Below are 20931 nucleotides of genomic sequence, written 5' to 3'. Positions count from 1 at the left end.
GATTTCCCTATTCTAAGCAAGCTCTCCAAATTCACCATACTTTTAAGAGTAACAGGTTTCAGAAGCTAGTTCTTCAATGCGTCTCTTCCTGTCTCAGCATAACAACTTACTGCTCTCTCCCTTTCTCCCCACTACTCAAGCTACAAAGGGTGACTTCGATTGTGGCTCCAAAGACAGGCATGCAAAAAAGGACAGCAGATAGACATGTTTCTAAGGACTATGCAGACTAGAGGAACTCCCAGAATACTTACAATTTTACTAGGTATATATTAAAAAACAAGGATTTTTATAACACCTGAACTAATTTGTACACGCATTATAAAAATTAGAGATTTCCCAATCACAAATACAGGAGGTGGAAAAAAACAGTTCTTATAATCAAAGATGAATACAGTGACAATTTTACCCTCCTTTCAATTTGACCTAAAGGAATATTCAAACTAGAATCCACAGCCACTGGATGAGTATTAGGTGGATATTTAAGTTTTTTGCCCAACTCCTGAAAGCAAAGGTATCAGCATGTTCCAATGCTGTTCACAACAGCTTTTTTCCTTTAGCCAGTGTGCTGTTCCATCAATTTATATAAGCAGACAATGCAAGTGGGAAAGAAAAGGCATAAACTATACAAAAGTTGTAAACTAAGCAAGTTCACATACCGCAATAAAACTGGACTATATACAGAAGAAAAATCTCACTATTTAAGTTTCGATCCGTAATGATCCATTAGAAAAATTCTGCAGTGACAACCTAATCAAAAATCCCTGCCTTCAGCAGTATGAGGAATGTATTACTTCCACCTCTGTAAAACCTAGGCAACAGGGAGAATTCTCCCAACATTGCCTCAGTGTTGCATCATTTTAACAAACTTAAGATGGGCAACAATAACGTCTACATGTTTTCAATCTTTCCCATTGCTTATCTCTCACCTCCCGTGTCCTATTGCTACTCCAAAAATCATCTTCACTGTCTCATTTTGGTTGCAAAATCCATTCTTTCCTTTCAGAAATGCAGCTCCAGCTTCTGAGCAGACTGCAACAAATAAGATTTTTATCTATCCTCCAATTGTTTTTCTCCACGTCATGATTAGCTTCATCTACCTATCTGTATCTTTTTCCACGATGATTTCCACGTATATCTTCTGCCAATCATGCAAGTTGTCTGAGCTTTGCGGTCTACGCTGCATCTGCTTAAGAGTTATTAATGTTATTTTCTGTTTAATTCCTGCCTCACCTAATTATTGCAATAAAAGTTGTCCATAATTTTCATCCCTATATTGTCATAGAGAAGCCACCACACAAGTTTCTCCACCAAGCTGAGAAAGAAAATAGAATGGTGAGGGGACAGACTAGCAAAAGGAAGCATCTACAATTTTCTCTAGATGTATCTACTTCCTTCTCAATCTACTAAATAGAGACGACTAAGTCATTGTGTAAGCTTTTTGCGGCAACAAATGCAATCCTCCACTATTTGTCTGCATCCACTCACTCAGTGAAATGTAAATGACACTGCTCAGCAGTTAGAGGTGACCTCGTCCTCCATACTGCTTCAGCTTCCCATGACATTCTCATACAATGTTCCTGGTCTGACACTAATACACGCTATCATAAAGAAAGCCGTTCCTAAAAATGAGATAGAAAGTCTAACAAGCTGTTACAACCACATCATGGTGTTAACTAAAAAAGCATTCTTAACTACTGTTTATCCATCCTCTTCACACAGCCACGTTCCGTTTTCATCTTCTAGACTCCCACTGCAAGACTAACCACTCTGCAGCAAGAATTGTTTCCTATTCCAGAGATCGCTAGCGTTTACATTCATACTTGAGCCCAACTTTCAACTATTGTCCTCTTTCTTTTAATAAATTGCAGACATTTAGATGAAACTCACACTTACTGCGCTGGCATCATGATTTCAGTCTCTTTCTTTGCTATTCTAACACCATACAGATAAGTGGGACTGATAAAAGGAAGATTTTTGGGAAGATTTTTGACAGATTCCTGAAGTGACAACAAGAGGAGAAAGGAAGTCTATATTAATGTAATTCACATAAAAAGAATATAATCACTAGAGTTATTTCCTCGTGACAACAAAACTCACAATGCAAAACAGGTAAGAAGTTGCTTTTTGGGAGGAGGAGGGTTGGGCCAAAGGTCTTTTTTAATAAAAAGTCTTCTTGATATCCAATGTAGCGCTTACAACAATTATGTTGTACTTTTATTTCTCTTCATCATTTGCAATAAGATAACCCCATCCGAAATACAAAGCACAGGATGTTCTAAATGTTGTAAAAGTCTTAGAATCTGACACGTAAAATAAGGCTATCCATCAGCTATTTCCACACCCAAAGCCCTATTCTGAGGGGCAGGGTCAGCACAGGATTTTTCATATCAAAAATTAAAGTTAAAAATCAAAAGTCTTTTATCTACCGGCAATTCCAAAGAAGCTGGAGTAAAATAATTCAACTTGGTTTTGACACACAAGCTTGTATCCATTGCCATTCTTCATTCTCCAATAATTACAGGAGATGCAAGGCAAAGATGATGTATGAAGCTGTACTTTGTCATTATTCATTTATTAATCCATGCTTGCTTTTTGTCAGTGCTCATTAAGTTGCAAAGCAATATTGACACATCCTTTCATTCTAGTCCCACAATTTACAGTAAACAAAAAAACCTTAGTTTTTCAAGCTATTAAGCAATCTTGTGCAAAGGTTTAGAGTTGTACATGTTGCAATACATCAGAAGATGCAACAATAATGACAAGTATACTAGAACAAATCTGCTTTTTCCTCAATTGTTCTTGCACTTCACTTGCTGATCTTTTTTACTTAGCTTTCCACAGCTACGCATTAATCACTTGTCTCAAGATCATGTTCAGTATCATGAAGCCAGCAAAACTCGTCTGAAGACCTATGTTGGTTCCAAATTTTAACCATGGCTCAAGCCTGTGATAAGATTATAATGGCAACTATACATTAAAAAAGCAACCATGCTCAGTTACATCCTTTATTCCTCAATTTGTTTGTCCAATTACTTATTATTTTAATATACAGCAAACACTAAAGAGCTTAATGTTTCATACCTGGCCTAGGTTTACTAAACATACTGCAATAAGTAATACTTTCCAGATCTTCATGCACCACTAGAAATTATTCTTCCCACTCCTGCATAGAATTTATTCCATTCGTGAACTGGTACACGTTTTTGCTCCTTCCTGAAGGGCTCACCTGAAGTCTGATGATGATCACTAGAAACATTTGTTATCAACTTCAACAGACAATTTTTTTTTTTTTTTACTCAGTGGTGAATGTTCAAAAACTTCCCTAGGCAATTTATTTCTACTGCTTCATTACCCTTGTTGGTAAATTTTTCTTAATGCCCAACTAGAAGCTTCCTTGTTCCAATTACTTTGTATTATATCCAACGTGTATGGAGAAACCATGTAAGTCAAATTCTTTCTACATTAAGAAAGAAGTTAAGTGATTGTGTGTGAAGGTCAGCCAGGCTCCCCTGATAACCAGACAGAAATAAGCACTCCCAAACCAGTTCCTTTATCTCCTTCCAACATTTGTAATTTCAGTCAAATGACTTCCCCTCAGCTTCTCTTGCCTAAGGGAAACCTGCATAACATTCGTGATGTGGACATACAGAAGTCAGGTTTCCTAAATTCACACAGAGGAATCCTCCCACCAGAAATTTAGACCATGCTTACCACTCCTTGGGAAGCATACAACAGGAGGCTGTGCTCACCCTGAGCTTGTGCTACAACTCTGCCTGCCAACTTGTGCCTGCTTGAAACCCCCTAAGTAGATATCCTAGCTTGTGTGCAGTTTATTGACTGTTTGAAGTATCTAATAGCTTTGAAAACTGTATGAACATTAGTTTACAAAATTTTGGTGTGGCTATTATCTGTTCCAATATAGCATCTGGGACAATATGTACATTTACATTTCTCCACATCATGAGATTTTATTGGTGTGAGTTGTACACAGTGTTTAAATTGCCCAGATGTTGTTCAAAAAGAACAAATCAGATCTCTATATGAGAACTCAAACTTTGGCTGTAAGATCAAACACTTTTCTCCATTTCTTCCTCCTTATTAACCCGTTGGTGAGGTTCAAATTAATATTCATTTTTGCTAGGTTGTAGGGACAACACAAAACTCCCTTCCATGGTTTCAAAGAATCCAGATGAGCTCTGCAATTCCTTCTGGGGCCCACAGGTGAAAAGGCTGGTTCATATTTCTAAAGCACTCCTTAAGTATAAGGGAAAACCATGTAAGCCTTTTACTACTGCCCAAAACGACCTCCTTCACATAATGAACCAGGATGAGCCCATCAGACATGATTCAAGAGACTTCCACTACGGGCAGATTAAGCATGAAAACCAAACCCTTTGGGTCATGACAGTTACTTGCTCTATCACCATTACAGCTGTGTTCAAAATGAAAAGAAACAGCTCAGAAATTCCTCCTTTTTGTTGTGCATACCAAAAAAAAAAACCAAACCAAAAACCAAACATCACTCTGAGAAACTTCCTCTGGTGTTCTGAAAAGTTTCTACTATGCTGCATAAGGCACAGCTGACTTAAAAATACAGAATAGAAAAAATATATTAAGTGGTCTGATAGCAAAATTTGCTGCATTTTGCACTGATAGCAAAATGAATATATTCACTAATATATTCATTTACCTCAAAATCAGAAACTGACAAACACCAGCCCTGACCATTAGAGAGCAGATTCTTTGCTCACCAACATAATCACAGATTTCAAGAGCAACACCAGTTTCTTAAAACATATGATTTTACCAAGTATTAGAAATAAAATAGGTTGTTTTCCAAATTTTTCCACTAAGTTTCTAAATCAAGTGCGAAAGCAAAAAACCCACCTGTTCACGCAAAGCACTTTTATTCTTTAGAGTATATTGTCTCATTCTATTTAGTTATGCTAAACAGAACAGTACTTTACAACTTAGATGGGAAACAGGTTTGTAACCTGCATGCACCAAGCTCCTAAAACAAACAAAAAACCCAAACAAACAGGTCTGGCCACTAGATGGCCTTAAGACAGCAATTTTATGCAACTTGGGCAGCTACCACTAGATGGTAGCTACATATCACAAGTTCATTGCAATATGCACGTAAGCTCAGTAAAACATTTATTTTATTATACCTCAGATGAATAAAATGAAATGTAAAAAGCTAGCTTCACTGTTTTATATTTAAAACAAAGGCAGTCTGCCCGCCCCCCCTCCCAAGATCTTTCTAGCAACACTGTACGTAACAGTCATGAGAGGAGGTGGAAGAGCACATCTGGAACAAGCCATTCGTTCCATGCTCCTCTCACTAGAGAACAGTTCCCGACACTGTTCTCCTGCATTTTAACTAAGTGAGGGAACGTATTCTAGGCCCTCTGTGATCTGCCACCTCTACGTGCAGCGTTTAAACATATCCCACCCTGAAAAAAACCAAAACACAGCCATACTGTAAATTTCATTTTAATTCCTGCTCTCTTAAATCTACGTACATCAACTTTATGGAGACTTTTGTCTCCTTATTAGAGGGACAGGAATACACCACCCACTATTTATGATCCCCCCTTATTAAGTTAAGCTCAATTTTCATTTAGTTCTCCAATTTGCCTAAAAAAACCTACTGAAAATTACTATTACAGGTCTATAAATGCTATGAGTTTTTGTGAACTCCTCATACTATGAACATAAGTAAGTAAACTTTATCGATTTCCATATGTAACTGGTATCCATAACAGCCAACACAGATCCCAATTAAGCATACACTTGCATAAATATCTTACAATGTGTAAGCACTCATTTTATGCATTTCATTCATAGGCGAGCCAAGTTGGCAGTAACATAGTCTCAGAAGAATCGAGAAAAATTATGATCTACAGAGTATTTTTGTCAAATGTGTACACGTAGTGCTCTGTGCAGTCAGTCTCAGCTAAACAGCTATTTGAAGAGAAAGTTGCCAGTTTATCCAAGTAAACGTCTTCATTCTTGAAGGTGGACACAAGGTTCTGGGCGTGCAGTTTTGGACAACTGCATGTGAGTATCACTGGAGCCTTTCTGGAGCCTTTGATTCCAGTCAGCTTCTGCATAGCAGGATTTTTACTACTGCTGTGCTCCTAGCTGCAAGCTAACAAGTCCGTTTTCAGCTGTGATTTTAAGGACTTAAAACATATTAGAGCCAACAATCCACTTGACCTCCAAGTGCAGTGCTAACGAAGGCCCGAACCACGATTTAAAAGAACAAGTTCACACAATACAGAACCTAAATAGGTTAAATACAAAAAGTTGTAGCACATAGGGAAGGGGAAAAAAGGGAAGAAGAAAAATGAAGCCATACCCCCCTTTGCCCCCAAGAATATATACCCTTTCTATAGTCCAACTACAGAAAGACATCAGACTACAAAACTCACTTTGTTACCCTATATATGTATTTATGTATTTGCTATGTGAGGTAGACACATATATTTTTATCCCAAGATGCAAACACCACATTGTCCTAGTACACCGTATGCCAACATGAAAAAAACTTCTGTGAAAGTTCTGTAACACGCATCTGTAACAGTTAAATAAAGAGACTGTGAAAGACATTAAATAAAAAAGAACTAAGATGAGATCTAGGTTGAAAGACATAAAGGAGATTTCAGCGTATAATCAATCACCTTTCGTCCTGATGAATGCTAAAAAGAACAGCTACATCCCCAGCACCAAGCTTCCATCCAGGTTGCCAAACACATTTATTTCAGAAAGGGAAAATATCCTCAGAAATTAGAAAGAAATATGCAATTGGCAAAACAGAAGCAGCTCCTTTCTAGAAGTAACTTATAGTGGCAAAATCTAACTTTGCTCAATGCAGTACATAAGTTACAAGACATGCGTAGCGTGCACACACAGTACCTGAAGAAGTGTTATAGTAGTGCTGGTTGCAATCAGACATTACCTGAAGACAGTACATTTTTGTATGCTAGTGGTTAGTTCAACCTGAAAATGAGCGTGATTGGATTTGTCCCAAAAATCCACCCACAGCTATTTAATTCACTACGCTAACATCAGCAACTTTTATATGGCACATCATCTCTCTCTCACATTTTTTCTACTTAAAAATTGATTGCCAGATTTCTGTCATCTGGCCTCTAATTCAAGTTGGTAGTCCAACAGGAAGATGACAGAATTTCCCAATTCATAGGTAACAGTGCAGCCTTGCTACGCCTCAAAACATTTACTATGATTTTGCTTTGTCCCCTTATCTGTGATAAATGCCACAGAAAAAAAAAGGGCAACATATTTGCTACATCTGGAATAGGAAGTGTTTGTATCTGTGTACAGGTAAAAAAATCCAGTCAATACAGTACATTAATGCAGTTTATCACAGCTATCTTTTATATTCCATAGAAAAAAAGGTACAATTAAGATATACCTCAGTAGGTCTGGGATACAAGATAACTTACTGAAAAATGCCAACATGAAGATGCCATCATTGCCCACTCTAAGCTGATCTGCATCACTGAAATCATCCCGTGGTGGATACTCTTCTTCCTGGATTTACAGGTTAGTGATAATTTAGTGAAAAGTTTATTTTAGAATAACTATCTGTAGGATTAAAGTATTAATTATGTTTCTAAAGCTAGAAGAAAATTGACATTTCTGTAACACGTCCACATCAAGGAAGTTTAAAAGAAAAATAATTCATATCTATAAAACAAGTCTTATTTGTTGCTTATATTGACAGAGCCCAAATTTAACTGAAAAGTTTCTGTAAAAGATATGTACATACTGCCTATTCATCTTAAACGAAGCTAGAAATTATTTCAGATGAGTACTTTGACAATCAAAACCAAGACAAATCTCTTTTTTTACTGTAACTATCTTGACATGCAGCCAAGCTATTAAATAATTTTTGCAAAAATCATTATATAGTATGTTCTATTTTTTTCCTGCCAGAAAAGTCTTTTAATGCTCCCCAAAATATAGAATAAAGTTTTAGAATAAGGTTAGTATCTTAAAATAAATTGCTGACGCAACAGCACTGCACTAACCAATTTGACTATCCTAGAACCTACAGAAAAACATACGCAAAGCAAAGAAAACCTCTAGGGACACCAGAGGGCGCGAGCACATCAGAAGTGTTTAAAAGTCTTCTAAACTCAAAAAGCACAGTACTTAAACAAAAGTAAACAGAGATGTCAATCAAAACAATCCAAAGATTTCTCCCATCCTGTCAAAGTACTAGATCTTAAGCTACTGAAAGTATGAGTTTGTTTTGTTTCTCAGTACTTCATTTTCAACAGAACCTGGCAGATCTTACGTATGCAGTTCTGTGCACAAGTAAAACATTGCTGCAACTGTAGACTGGGAAACGTAAAAGTTTTCATGGTGACAGCACTTACTAAAGAGAGTATGATGAAAACTGTAAAACCAGTTAAACACACCATTTTTACACTTAAACGAATAACATCAAAACAATGCAGGATGATACAAGTTAAATAATGCTGCCAGTGGCATATGGTCTAGACATAAGCATAACATTCTTTTCCTATTTTTTCTCCAATTAATCATAATGTATTAGAATTGAGGTAAGAAATGACCTATTAAAAAAATGAAATCAAGGGAGATTAGTTCAAGTGAGATTTACTTAGCTGTTTCACCCACAGCAAACACTACTGAAATAATGTACTTCTGATTTTAACATACTATTCAGTTGCTGTACCAAATGTTATTTCGTATAGTAAGTTCATAATGAAAAGGGTATTAAACAATCACAGTGATCTAAAGCTCTGTCATGTGATTGACATGTTCACCTTTGTCAACACAGCAAAATAATTTACTAGGGTATAGCGATTATCGTTAAAAATGTGCTAGAACGAACTGTACCAACTCAAGGCAGCCAGCATTACTCTTTGTAACACGGCCATGAAATTCCAGCTGCGCTATTTCATTTCAGATTAACTAACCAGGACTCTGTAACAGATAAATTACTTCAAAAACACTGCTATTCACATAGACAATACTAATGAAAGCACAAAAAGCTAGCTGAACAACAATCTTAAGGGGCTATAATTCAACTCTACATAATTCCAGATGTCCCTAAATGGTCATCTTAAGTGACTATGAAAGCATTAGTTTATTTAGCTCAACTTTGCTGCAGCTACAAGAGTGATGGGGGAGAAGGGGAGGAAGGGCTGAAAATGCATTTAACAGAGCTACATTTGAATGTGCTTATCTCTGAAAAGTATGACACAAAAGTTCCTTTTTCAAGTCAGGACAACAAAAAATATTTTCAATTTTGATTTTGGAAGGTCTATAAAACCCCATATAAAATAATTTTTTGACTTTTTTTTAAACTGTCTGCCAACTACTGTATTTCATACTAGCATTTCCAAACCAATTACTGAATTACACTCTATGCAAAATGTTGCTTCAGAAAAAGAAAATTTCGGTCAACTAAAATAACAAGTTTAGCAGGTTTCTCTATACGCACAGGTTTCTCTAAGGCTTACATGTGTGAGAAACACAGGTCAATATACAACCTAGGGACATGAGAGCAGACATTTGCAAGTAGGCACTGTTGCAATAACTGAACAAGTTGTAATTTATCACACTCCATGTCAAAAGGGAGTTATATTAAACCAAGTTCTATTTACTGTCTCCAAAAATTGGCATGTGAAAATTACCAGAATGTTTAAGAAATGCAAGTTTCCTGCGCTTAAATCACGTTCAGTCTCTATCTACATCATTTAGTATTACGTGGTTTATAATCAGTCCTGCAGTCGGAAGACACGAATTTGCTCCTGCTCAAGCCCCACGAATATTGGCTGTCTTTCACAGTGCTCTCATTTGATCTAGTTGGCGTCAACTGTCCCAGTCCTTCTTCAAAATGTAATTGTTTGCCACCATTCACTGAGGAATGAAAAGTGACAATGAAGAATGACTGTCCTCTCTGCTGATGCTTAGAACTAAACGTAATGTCATAGTAATACTTCTATCAGATATTGACTTTTTATCCATAAGAATAATTATATATTTTATTTATATATATTTTTTTTCTTTTTAATGAGAAGAATGTCATATCACGACACACACAAATCCATAAAATACATAATACTGTTTCAGTATCTCATATTGATTTTTGACAAATTTAGCCATGTTAAGGATCATGGACAGTATTTCTTCTTTGCTAAATATGCTGAGATCTGTATAAACAGAAAACTTCCTGTTCCTATGACCAGAGAAACATCTAAACAGCAAAATATATTATCAACATAAATGGCATGTCACACAGTAATTTCTCTGAGCAAAAGAACAGCAAATGGTACACATCATCTATTGAAGTCGAATCTATTAACTCGTCTGAAACTACAGTGCTCTGTAGTATTCTGCAAAAAAAGAGGACTGTTTTTTCCCCCCAAGGCTTTTTAACTTCTTTCAAATTGAAACCTAGCATGGCGTATAGCAAGACAACCACCTTTCATCAAGTCAATAACCAGAGTTTTCAGGAACCCCTTGGATAACTAAACTGATATAACTCTTCTCAATGCAGTGGATTTACAGAGAAAAAACTTCTGAGGAAAGGGTCAAATTACTTAATAAACCCCATAAATAATATCTTCAGCATACAAAACAATCTGGAGAAGTTAATCGTGGGGGAAAAAAAGCACAACGAACCCTAGAAGCATTTGTTTGCCAGCAGGAAAATTCATAGTTAAAGTCTAAACTAGAGAGAACTATACCATACCTCTGGACGACTGAGGAATATTTCATCAAACAGACTCCTAGACTCCCTAAACTGGGCGTGCTAAGCATGTAAAAACAGAAAAACATAAGACAAATGCAACTGAAAAGCGTTAAGTAAAAGCCATTCATTGCAACATACAAACAAGTCATTTAACTGTTAGCAATATTTTTGTCCATTTAAATTAACCTTTCCAAACTGACCTTGAGAATTTGAAAAGGAAAACATCAAAAGCCAGGGTAACTAATGCTATCACTACTGATGACATAGGGCTGCTACAATTTCTTTGATACATTGAGCTATCTGGGAGCATTTGAAAGAAATAAATGTTTATGCACAATGTATTCTTGTAAGACAAACTACACAAAGGACTACAAAAACAAGTACTGAAAGTTTCAGTAAATGTTTAGATTGTTCGTACAATCTGTGGATGCAGGGTCTATGATGAAGTCTTTAATATGATCACACTAATGTTTTTTGTAAGATTGCTACATGATTCAGGGGAAAAAAATGTGAAAGCTGTTTATTAAGCGTGCTGCCTTTTTATACCATTTTCCTCTCTTTTGCTCAATGAGTAGGTTTGTAGCCTTCTTTACTGCACGCTTCGGACTATACCATGAAACAATTAACAGCTTCATGTATCACTCAAGGTAACATAAGGACATTTAACTTTTTCCAACTGTTCACACTGTAGTAGTGAAGAGGCAATATATCCTCATTTTACAAGGAAGAAACTAGAAGCACAGATCATAGCAGAGCTCACATTTGTAAGAGCGTTAATTTCATAAGGCTGAAAATAAAAACTGAAAAAACTACATGTTATATCATTTGTGTATGTTTTGCAAAGTGTGTAATATACAACTCAGATACTGTCTGCAGCTGTCACTGCTTGTGATCTCCAAGACAGTGAAAGTCAGAAAACAATTAACTACTTACCAGTAGTGCAAAGTTTAAGTGACTTATTTGTTCTTCCATGGGTATTCAGAGCTAAGGATCAAAATCCTTCCCCTCAAGATGGCAAACCACCGCTCTAACCATAACATGACATTTTTTTCTTATTCCAGTCATCTGCCAGATTAAGACAGTCTTATTTCACAGTCTTAGTCCACCCCAGTGTAAATCCATCAGAGGTATTAAATAAGGCAGGGATTTTGTGGCAGTATCACGTGGTAAGGTAATTAAAATGGCATTAATTAAAACTGTGTTGGCACATAATTTTAATATCATCTACAAAACTGGAACTCAACTTCAGCATTTCTCACTTTTTCCCCAAATCTCAACTTTGCAACCTTAATACTGCTTCTTGAGTATAGCTTGTGTGTGTGCATGTGTGTGCTTTAAAAAAAAACACACAACCAAAAAAACAAAAAACACAGAAGCAAATTGAGCAGAAATTCTGTCAAACTTGAGATCTTTAGCAGTCAGCAGGACTGTGGCTTTTAGGTACACCGAGTAGACTTCTGATACTAACTTAATACTGCTGTAAGTCTACAACTTTTTAGCCAATCTCTGCTTTGGGGGAATGATGGTGTGTTCCTACTGATTTTTCATAAGTGAAATTCTTGTGGTGTCAGCACCTAGTTCTTGAATGTCAAAGTTCTACTGTATGTTTTGGAAAAGCAGACTATGTAAAAGTTTATTTCTCACTTTGTCACCATATCCTACTCTCCTGCCTCGTAACTCCAGATTCCTTCTCCCTCCCTACTCCTCTTTTCTCACACACCAGCTTCAGCTCCTTTCCCAGTACCACGTTGTCCTACTTAAGTTCCTTTCTCCACCAATCCCAGGTTATCGTTCTCCCTCCTGTTTCTCATTTAAATCTCTCTGTATTCCCTCTGTACCACTGCTCTCCATTCACCCTTGCCTTTTCTCGTTTTGACTTAGACCCATCCTCTCTGATTCCTGCCTGTGTTCACTTTGAGCCAGTTACCTCCTTGCCCAAGCAAAACCAGACTTCTCCTCCTACAGCATGTAAGCTTCAGAGCCTCAGAGTTGTCGTCCTTCTTCCCTCCACCTACCATTGATGCCCTTGCAGTTGAATCAAGTGGCTTTCCTCTTCCCTTCTAACCAAAGGCCAAGAATAATAAAACTACTTCAGGGCACACCAGAAATTCCTATTTCTCAGTTCCAGTGTTTTCACCAAAAGCAGTCAAGAGCAGCCATAAGGTGTATCTACTTTTAGTCCCGTAATCCTGCTCTGATACAGGACATCTGAGAATGTTCTCTGGCAACAGCACACCTGCAGTCCCATCCCCTTCAGAGCTATGAGCAGTCTAAACTTGTTCATGCAAGACAATTGCCACACATTTACTAAATTTGAAGCTGTATGCATCAACTGTGGAAATTAATTTTTCAAAAACTTGTAATTTGGCCAAAACCAGGCAGATTTTCTGAGGAAGGGCAAAAGATGTTTCTGACACAGTGACCTGAACATGTGAGAAAGAATTCTCCAAAGTAAAAAAAGCTTAAAATAACAAGGCAAAAAACATTGATATGTTTTTTTGCTTAGCTTTATTCTTGAAATTGGCTGAATCCCAGCCTGAGGTTTTCCCTGTGAAATTCAGGTCAAGGAAGATTGCTTGTATGTCTGAAACTTTCACCCCATAGGGTTCTACAAGTTAAAAGCAACAAGAATCTTGCAAGAGAGCTGCACATGTCACAGGACTGGTAATGGTACCCTAAAAGTTAAGGTTTGGGTTGCTAATGTTCCAAGTAAGTTTAAAGGTTTATAATTTCAGATTGAGGGTTTCATTCAGACCAGTATTCCAGCAAAAGTTTTACTTATATGACAAGCAGTAAGGACAGACTACATAGAATCCATGCTCCTGTTAAAGTTAAAAGGTTACAACTGGAGATCATCACCTCATAGCAGAAACTTGGCAGGTAACCACGCAAACTTTCCTGGTTCCCTGCTGCATTTAGTAAAACACATTTGTGTAACACCTTCACTGGCGATGTTACACAAATCCACTTTAACTTTAGCTGTGCATACCTTAAGTGAGTGTTGTGCACCGTGATTACTGCACAGCAGTCAAGGAAGGAACAGCCTCCCGCTGGGTGAGCAGAATTTTTTTTCCAGTCACAAGCACACTGCAGTCAGTAACATTTTAAATGCATCTCAAATGCAATCACATTTGATCTCAAGGTGGAGATTTTTAGTGAAAGCACTGGAAGCCTAATTTGGGTATAGTATATTATGGCCAATACTACCACAGAGCAGAATTTCCACATTCCAAAACTTGGGAGAAAAAAAAAAGAATGAACTTTGCTTACAAAACTAACATTTAACACTAATTGCAGATATTAACTTTCTATTTTGAAGACTGTTTCTTTATAATATTAATTCTTACAAAACTATAAACACTGAATATATATCTATTACTTAATGTACTGTTTACCATAACTCATGGTGTGGGGTTTTTTTGTTCGTTTTAAGTACTTGGAACATTTGTTTGAACTTCAGTATTAAAGTTTTCATGGAGCAAACAACAGGGACCTTTCCTTTTAAAGAAGATCTACATTATTTGGGGTTTTGCCCCTTCCAGAGTGTTGGAATTCTCCTTCCTCTCTAAAGGTCTACTTTGTTCATTTATTTTTTTTTTTAAACCATCTGAAACACTAAATATCAGCAATAACTCTACAAAGTAACATTAGTAGTGGACACCTAATTAAAAGATGACAAAATACTGGACAAACTATTAAAACAGGCCAAAATTTGGCTTTTAAAGCTGTTTAGACAGCAGCTATGCCTCAGAAAAGAGTGAATATGACACACTTTTTATAGTACTTTACAACTAACTTACACTATCTATACAAAACCTAAGCATCCAAAATATTTAAATCACCAGCCCACTATTATTTTAATAAATGGGCCATAATATGGGCCCAATTGTTATAAATAATTAGATTAGCCTAACATGTTTCACAAAATTGAAATAAAGCAGAACTATATCACTTACGCGTTGGGCAACTTCTGCTGCAGCAGCTGCCATTGCTGCAGCTTTGGCCTTCTCTGCTTCATCGTAAGTAGGAAGAGAGGTAGCTACACTGTATGGAGGTGGTACAGGATAAAATTCATTGTGTGTTTCTGTTCAAAATAAAGAGGTTATGCATTTTTAAGCCAGAAAGATGTCAAGAATATTAAATTTTACATGCACATAACTCTTGAGGTTTAAAGTATTTTTTTTTTCAACAGAGGCTGAAATTGATGACATTTGTATTCCAAGCTCTTAAGTTTTAAAAAAAACTTTATTTTTATAAAATAAAATAGTGAACAGCTTGATGGTGCTTTTAGTTGCTACTCAAGGCAGAAACCTTAACCTAGACACTGCAAGGAGCCAAGAAATCTATGAACAAAGAAATCGTATTTGCCAAGTTACATCCCTAGGCATTCCAACCAAAGGCTTTTTATCAAGTCATACAAAAGACATGCACGGAAACATCCTTAAAAAAAAAAAAAAAAAAAGCTTTTAATTGTCAACATCAATTAGTTACTTAAGTCCAGTAATAATCATGCTGTATTTTTTATTAGCATGGCCTTGTTGCTAACTCCAATTGTTCTGTGAAAATCAGTTTTTCCAAGATTTCAGTTTCAGCACATTCTTTTAAAAATGTTCCTTCTATCAAAATGGACCACAGACTTCATTCTTATATATTGAAATAGCAAAACATCATCATGTAGAATACAATTACTAGCAAAATGAATAAAAACTATTTAAAATACACCTTGAGTTTCCTCCTACAACCAGCAGTAGTTTGCAACAAGATTGCTTACGTGGTAAAGATTTGTCAGCATAGGTCACATGGTAAAAAGATTTGCCAGCACATCAACACAAAGATGTTATATATAGGGATAATTCTGCATAGCTATGTTTTATACTTGCAAACACTGTCTCAAAGAAGAGGGACAGGAAATTGCTCCTTTAATCAACATTAAGAAAATTAGGCTGGAGGTTACTTCTAAAATATTTATTTGGCACATGGGAGATGCAAATCCAAGCAACTTTGCTTAAGCAGGGACTTTGATTTTGCCTGCTGTTAAGTCTCCCATACGCCAAAGAAAAGTCACAACCTCATGAGAAAGGGAGCAGTGAATAAATGGAGAAAAAGACCCCTGTTACTCATTTTCCACAAGAAGTTTTATCAAGAGCCTTTAAAGCAAAATGAATCTTTTCATGGCAATATTTTCACCAAACAATGGCACATGCTTAAGAAGTTTGAGTTTTGACAAATCAGTGCCTTGTTGGTTTTTTTAATAAAGAGGCAATGAAAATTGCTAATGAGGTCTAATAATGGAGCACTACGCTAAGATGTAGATTAAATGTGGAACTGAACTACATGCAGACTTAAATAAAACCTATTACACTAATTAATGAACATCCGTTTAGTCTAGTAATTTGGAACAATCAGCGTAATTTAGAAGTGTGCTTCTTCTGAACAAACCAGACAAAGGGCTGTGCATGAAAGCATAGCTTTTTACTGCAATTGTGTGCATAGAAAAAAAAAAAAAAAAACCCATACCGCACCATCGTACCACTTTGAACCAAGTGCTGATTCATACACACTCCTCCCTGACAAGCTGTTAAGTAAGAAAAATACCTGAGGTTGCAGCTGCTTCTACAGCTATGCTACAGTAAGGTGGAGGGGAAGTATCTGCTTCAGATAAGGCTGCTGTCTGGGGAGTCTGCGTAGTCTCTGTAGATGTGGAAGGCTGCTCGGCTGCTGAAGACTCTGGGGGGTCATCCTCATTGTGAAGCTTTGAAGAAAAACACACAAGTTTCAGACACATTCAGGGAATACTTTCCATGACAACCTAGTACTTGCAGAACCATCTTCAAAAAGAGAGATTACCCTTTAACGAAACAAAAATTATTTACAAAACAGCACGTGACTACTTTAAGTAGTCTGGTTAAATCCTTTTAAACAAACAGCTAAAGATAATCTTAACTGCCTTTTTTCCCTCCCCCCCCTAGAAATGGATTTCTTCTTATCAGTGATGTTCAGAGAGTCTTAAAAATCTGGGTTTTTTAATGTTTACTGTATGGGAAAATGCTGACTGTAAAATACTTTCTATTATATGAATATTTTAACACTATTACATTTGTTTTTCTTAAATGCATTCATAAAATGTATTAACCCATTTTAAAATGCAACAGATGAGCAACAGTATCTTTTGTTGTATTAATCCAGGAAATAAAAAAATAAGACACATTTCTACTTCTGTAACTGGGATTTTTATACTCTTGCATCTTGTCAGAGAGCTGCTTCACTCAAATTCTAAGACTTTTCAAAACAATCTGTTTTTCTTTACAGTCTGGAAAGAATCCTTTCCCTCTAAAAATTTAAGTTGCTGGTTTGTTTGGTTGTTTGTTTTTTTAAAATGCAGTTTTAAAAGGACATGTCCAGTTAAGCATATACAGAAATAAGAAATTGGATAAGCAAGAATGTTGATTAAAACCATGGAATTCAGATCCAGCAACTAATATATTTTCTTAGAGAAGGTATTTTTGATTATTTTAGCTAAAGAGAAGGTATTTATTATTATTTTAGCTAACTTGATAGTGTTTAGAATATGAATCAAACTTTAAAAAGAAAGAGTACTAGCATTAAACAAAAAAGTGCTAGTTCCCACTAGTGTAAACTACAAGATAAGATGCCTGGAAGGTAACTACTGAAGCACCATATTTAAAACCCAGAAAATAAGATTAGTAAGTTGAACATATCTGAAAAAAGAATTCTGTAACTTCAAATTGTTAAGTTTCTATGAACACCCTACAGAAAAATATTATTTTAATTTCAGTAACAAATATATTAAGAATACAACTACATTAATTTCATATTAAGCAAAGCAGAATCAGATTATTACAAAAAGCACATTCTGAGAAGAACGAACACTAAATTCCTTGTTAAGCAGTGTAATATTCACACCAAAATTGTTTTATATCCACAGTATATCAAAGTTCACAGAATGGTTGAGGTTGGAGGGGACCTCTGGAGGCCATCTGGTCCAACCCCCCCTGCTCAAGCAGGGCCACCTACAGCCAGTTCCCCAGGACCATGTCCAGACAGCTTTTGAGTATCTCCAAGGATAGAGACTCCACAACCTCCCTGAGCAACCTGTTCCAGTGCTCAGTCACCCTCACATTATAAATAAAAAAGAAAAAAAAGAGTGTTTCCTGATGTTCAGAGGGAACCTGGGAACCTCCTGTGTTTCTGTGTGTGCCCACTGCCTCTGGTCCTGTCACTGGGCACCACTGAAAAGAGCCTGGCTCCGTCCTCTTTGCACTCTCCCTTCAGGTATTTATATACACTGATGAGATCCCCCCCGAGGCTTTTCTTCTCCAGGCTGAACAGTCCCAGCTCTCTCAGCCTGTCCTCATACGTGAGATGCTCCAGGCGCTTCATCATCGTGGTGGCCCTTTGTTGGACTCTCTCCAGTATGTCCATGTCTCCCTCGTACTGGGGAGCCCAGACCCGGGCACAGTGCTGTGGCCTCACCAATGCTGAGCAGAGGGGAAGGGTCACCTCCCTCCACCTAATGGCAATGCTTTGCCTAGTGCAGTGCAAGATACCATTAGCCGCCTTTGCGGCAAGGACGCACTGCTGGCTCATCTTCAAGTTCTGCAGGTTACAAATTCCGTGCTTTTCTTTCTAGTGAAAAACTAGGATAGCAGCAGGAATTACAAGCATAGAAGACACTTCAACAGTAGGCAGGTAAATTGAAAAGATACTTCAAGGGAAAACAGAAAACGCTTCCAAAGAAGTTAGTGCAACAGAACAACTTTATGCAATTTTCATATGACTTCTACCACACTCTTCTCTTCAAATGTGTCAAATTAGAGAAAGCAGTAAAGTTACTTGCTAAAGTATTTTTCATCGTTTTTCAGGAGTCCCTCCAAATACTGTATTCAAAGAACTATAGCTTAAAGAGTAAAGCGTTTATCTATACATATAAACTACATATATATGCACACACATATGTAAGTATATATATACACAGGCACAATACACACATGAGCACATACTATTAAGGAAAAGCCACCTTCAATGCAACTGATAGGGGTTATTGAGGGTTTTTGAGTACTGAGCAATCAGGTCATTTAATGGCTAATCAGTGATCCAGAAGAAGTAGTAACCTGAGAAATATGTATAGCCATTTAGAGTAGTTAAGGCCAAAGAAAACAAACCCACTTCAAAACAACCTAATATATTTAGGGATACAGAAAGCAAGTGAGAAGACAAAACACTCAACTCTAAAAAGGTCAAACAGGTCAGAGAAACAGCCTGAGAGCTATAAATGTTATGGTTCTAAATTAAGTACAATCATTCACAAGAAAATCTAGTATTGCAATGGATACAGCTAAAATAAAACCATTTTTTAAATAAAACTGTCATTTGATTAGCAATGAGACAAATAACAGAACATTACTGGCATACTTCTACACTAATGGCTGGTACACCCATCCTCATTTCAGACATGTGTGTAGTTCTGAATACCTCACCACAACAACCTGGTCCATAAGCAGGGGAAGAAGTAAAGCCTAGTTAACAGATTTCTGTCTGTTACCTCCATTCTTCCTCTCCTTTGGCCCCCCGCTTCAATCACTGCAACTTTTTTTCCCCTACCAAGCCATAGTATGTGCTGTCACTATCCTAAAGACACTTAGAGATCCACAGCAGCTCATTGGTCAAAGAGCATATTACTGCTTAAAACCCACTTTGCCATTAATGAGGAAATTAATTTTGTGTCTTCTACATGGTTTCTTGAAAGTTACCTTTCTCCAAATTATCTGTAATTTACTAAGTTACACACGATGGAGGTAACATGAGGATGGGAGAAGAACATGCACATGAGACTTCTTGCCTTCAAAGACTGAGTTAACAAGTCATTCAATTGTTATAGCAACTGCAATTAGGAAACAGAAAAATTCCATCCTAAGGGCTCCATACAAAAGAGTCCTGTTATGCCCTTTAGTGCATTCAAAAGGTCTTTATTTTGTAGGACTCATATTCAGAGACCAAGTATTTCTATTTATCCTGTCTTCTACTACACAGACCTTTCAGAAATTCTGAAAGGCATGAAGGTTATCACAATGCAGCAACTTAAAGAAAAATCTTAAGACTCCTTACAGAATACCCCATCATAAAAATCACAAGTGGATTAAGCAGCTTGAGTGTTTACAGCTAGAAAAATAAACACAAGTTGTTCCATGAACAGAAACCAGCTTTTGTTAGTTCTCGTTCAAGTGTCTTGTCTCCTAGTCTCTCCTCAAGGCAGTAACTTCAGCTCCTCGGGGGATTCCACTGGGGTAAAAACCAAAACAAAACAATAAAAACCCACAACTGCAGCAGAACTTGCTCCAGCAAGCTTGAAATTTTGCCTATGCCAGCAGGGTAGACAGCGGTGGTTATATCATTTTGTCTTGTAGCAACTCTGCCTTGTCTTCACAGGGCACTGATTCTCCTCCGTGGAGTCACCAGTTTGCTTGAAAACAGTAGGAATCCGACTACCTTTGAGCCTCCCCCTTCCCATTTAATTTTGGCTTATACTGGCTGGTAAATTTAGAAGTTATTTTTGGAGACAGAGGAAGAAGAGGCCTGACACTCTGTACAGGTTTCATTGCCATAGAAACCAAGCTAAAAACACTCAGAAGGGAAAAGAAAACGTCTGTTTCAAGGCATTACTTATGCTATGTACTTAAATGTTACCTGAAACAGCATTTAACATTAAAAGGAGAGAAATCATATGTAAAATTTTTGTTTTCCCCAATAGTAAGATTATTTTGCCCATTTTTTTAATTAAAGGACTAAGGAGAACTTACAGTTCATCATCCCAGCCCCCTCTCAAGCCCCCAATGAACCATTATATGGTAGTAAGCAACACAGCTGCTTTTGCCAAGATTATGGTCAAAACAATTGCCAGGACCTATTAAACTACAGACAACTGTAAATTAGTACCTTCCCCTGCCCCCTGCCCTCACATTTTAAAAGCAGGACACAGACATTTTTTTCCTTCACATCTTAGTCTGTACGCAGGGTATCTGGCTGACTATATGGAGCTTTACAACTAAAAAAAGGGAATAATTTGTTATTAGACATATTACTCTTTGAACTGTTTATACAAGTATTTCAATCCTTGCTTTCACAGCCCTCGAACTACAGTACATTACAGGCAAAAG

At 36.9% G+C, this 20931-nt stretch overlaps 1 protein-coding gene across 2 annotated transcripts in view; it reads right to left on the bottom strand.

Annotated features, from left to right (window-relative positions):
- NDFIP2 (Nedd4 family interacting protein 2) overlaps positions 1-20931 on the bottom strand; it is a 48156-nt gene that overhangs the window by 12284 nt on the left and 14941 nt on the right. The window contains exons 2-5 of one of the 2 annotated variants that reach the window (XM_050911944.1): positions 16352-16508; positions 14713-14840; positions 10757-10816; positions 7473-7560 (exon numbers count right to left, since the gene is read on the bottom strand). In XM_050911944.1, the coding sequence (XP_050767901.1) occupies positions 7473-7560; positions 10757-10816; positions 14713-14840; positions 16352-16508 (433 nt within the window). The remainder of the gene's footprint in view (positions 1-7472; positions 7561-10756; positions 10817-14712; positions 14841-16351; positions 16509-20931) is intronic. The other variant, XM_050911952.1, reaches the window with a different exon arrangement.

The sequence above is a fragment of the Gymnogyps californianus genome, chromosome 1 (genome assembly GCF_018139145.2).
Source record: "Gymnogyps californianus isolate 813 chromosome 1, ASM1813914v2, whole genome shotgun sequence".
Lineage (NCBI taxonomy): Eukaryota > Metazoa > Chordata > Aves > Accipitriformes > Cathartidae > Gymnogyps > Gymnogyps californianus.
This window is presented reverse-complemented; position numbering and strand designations above follow the sequence as displayed.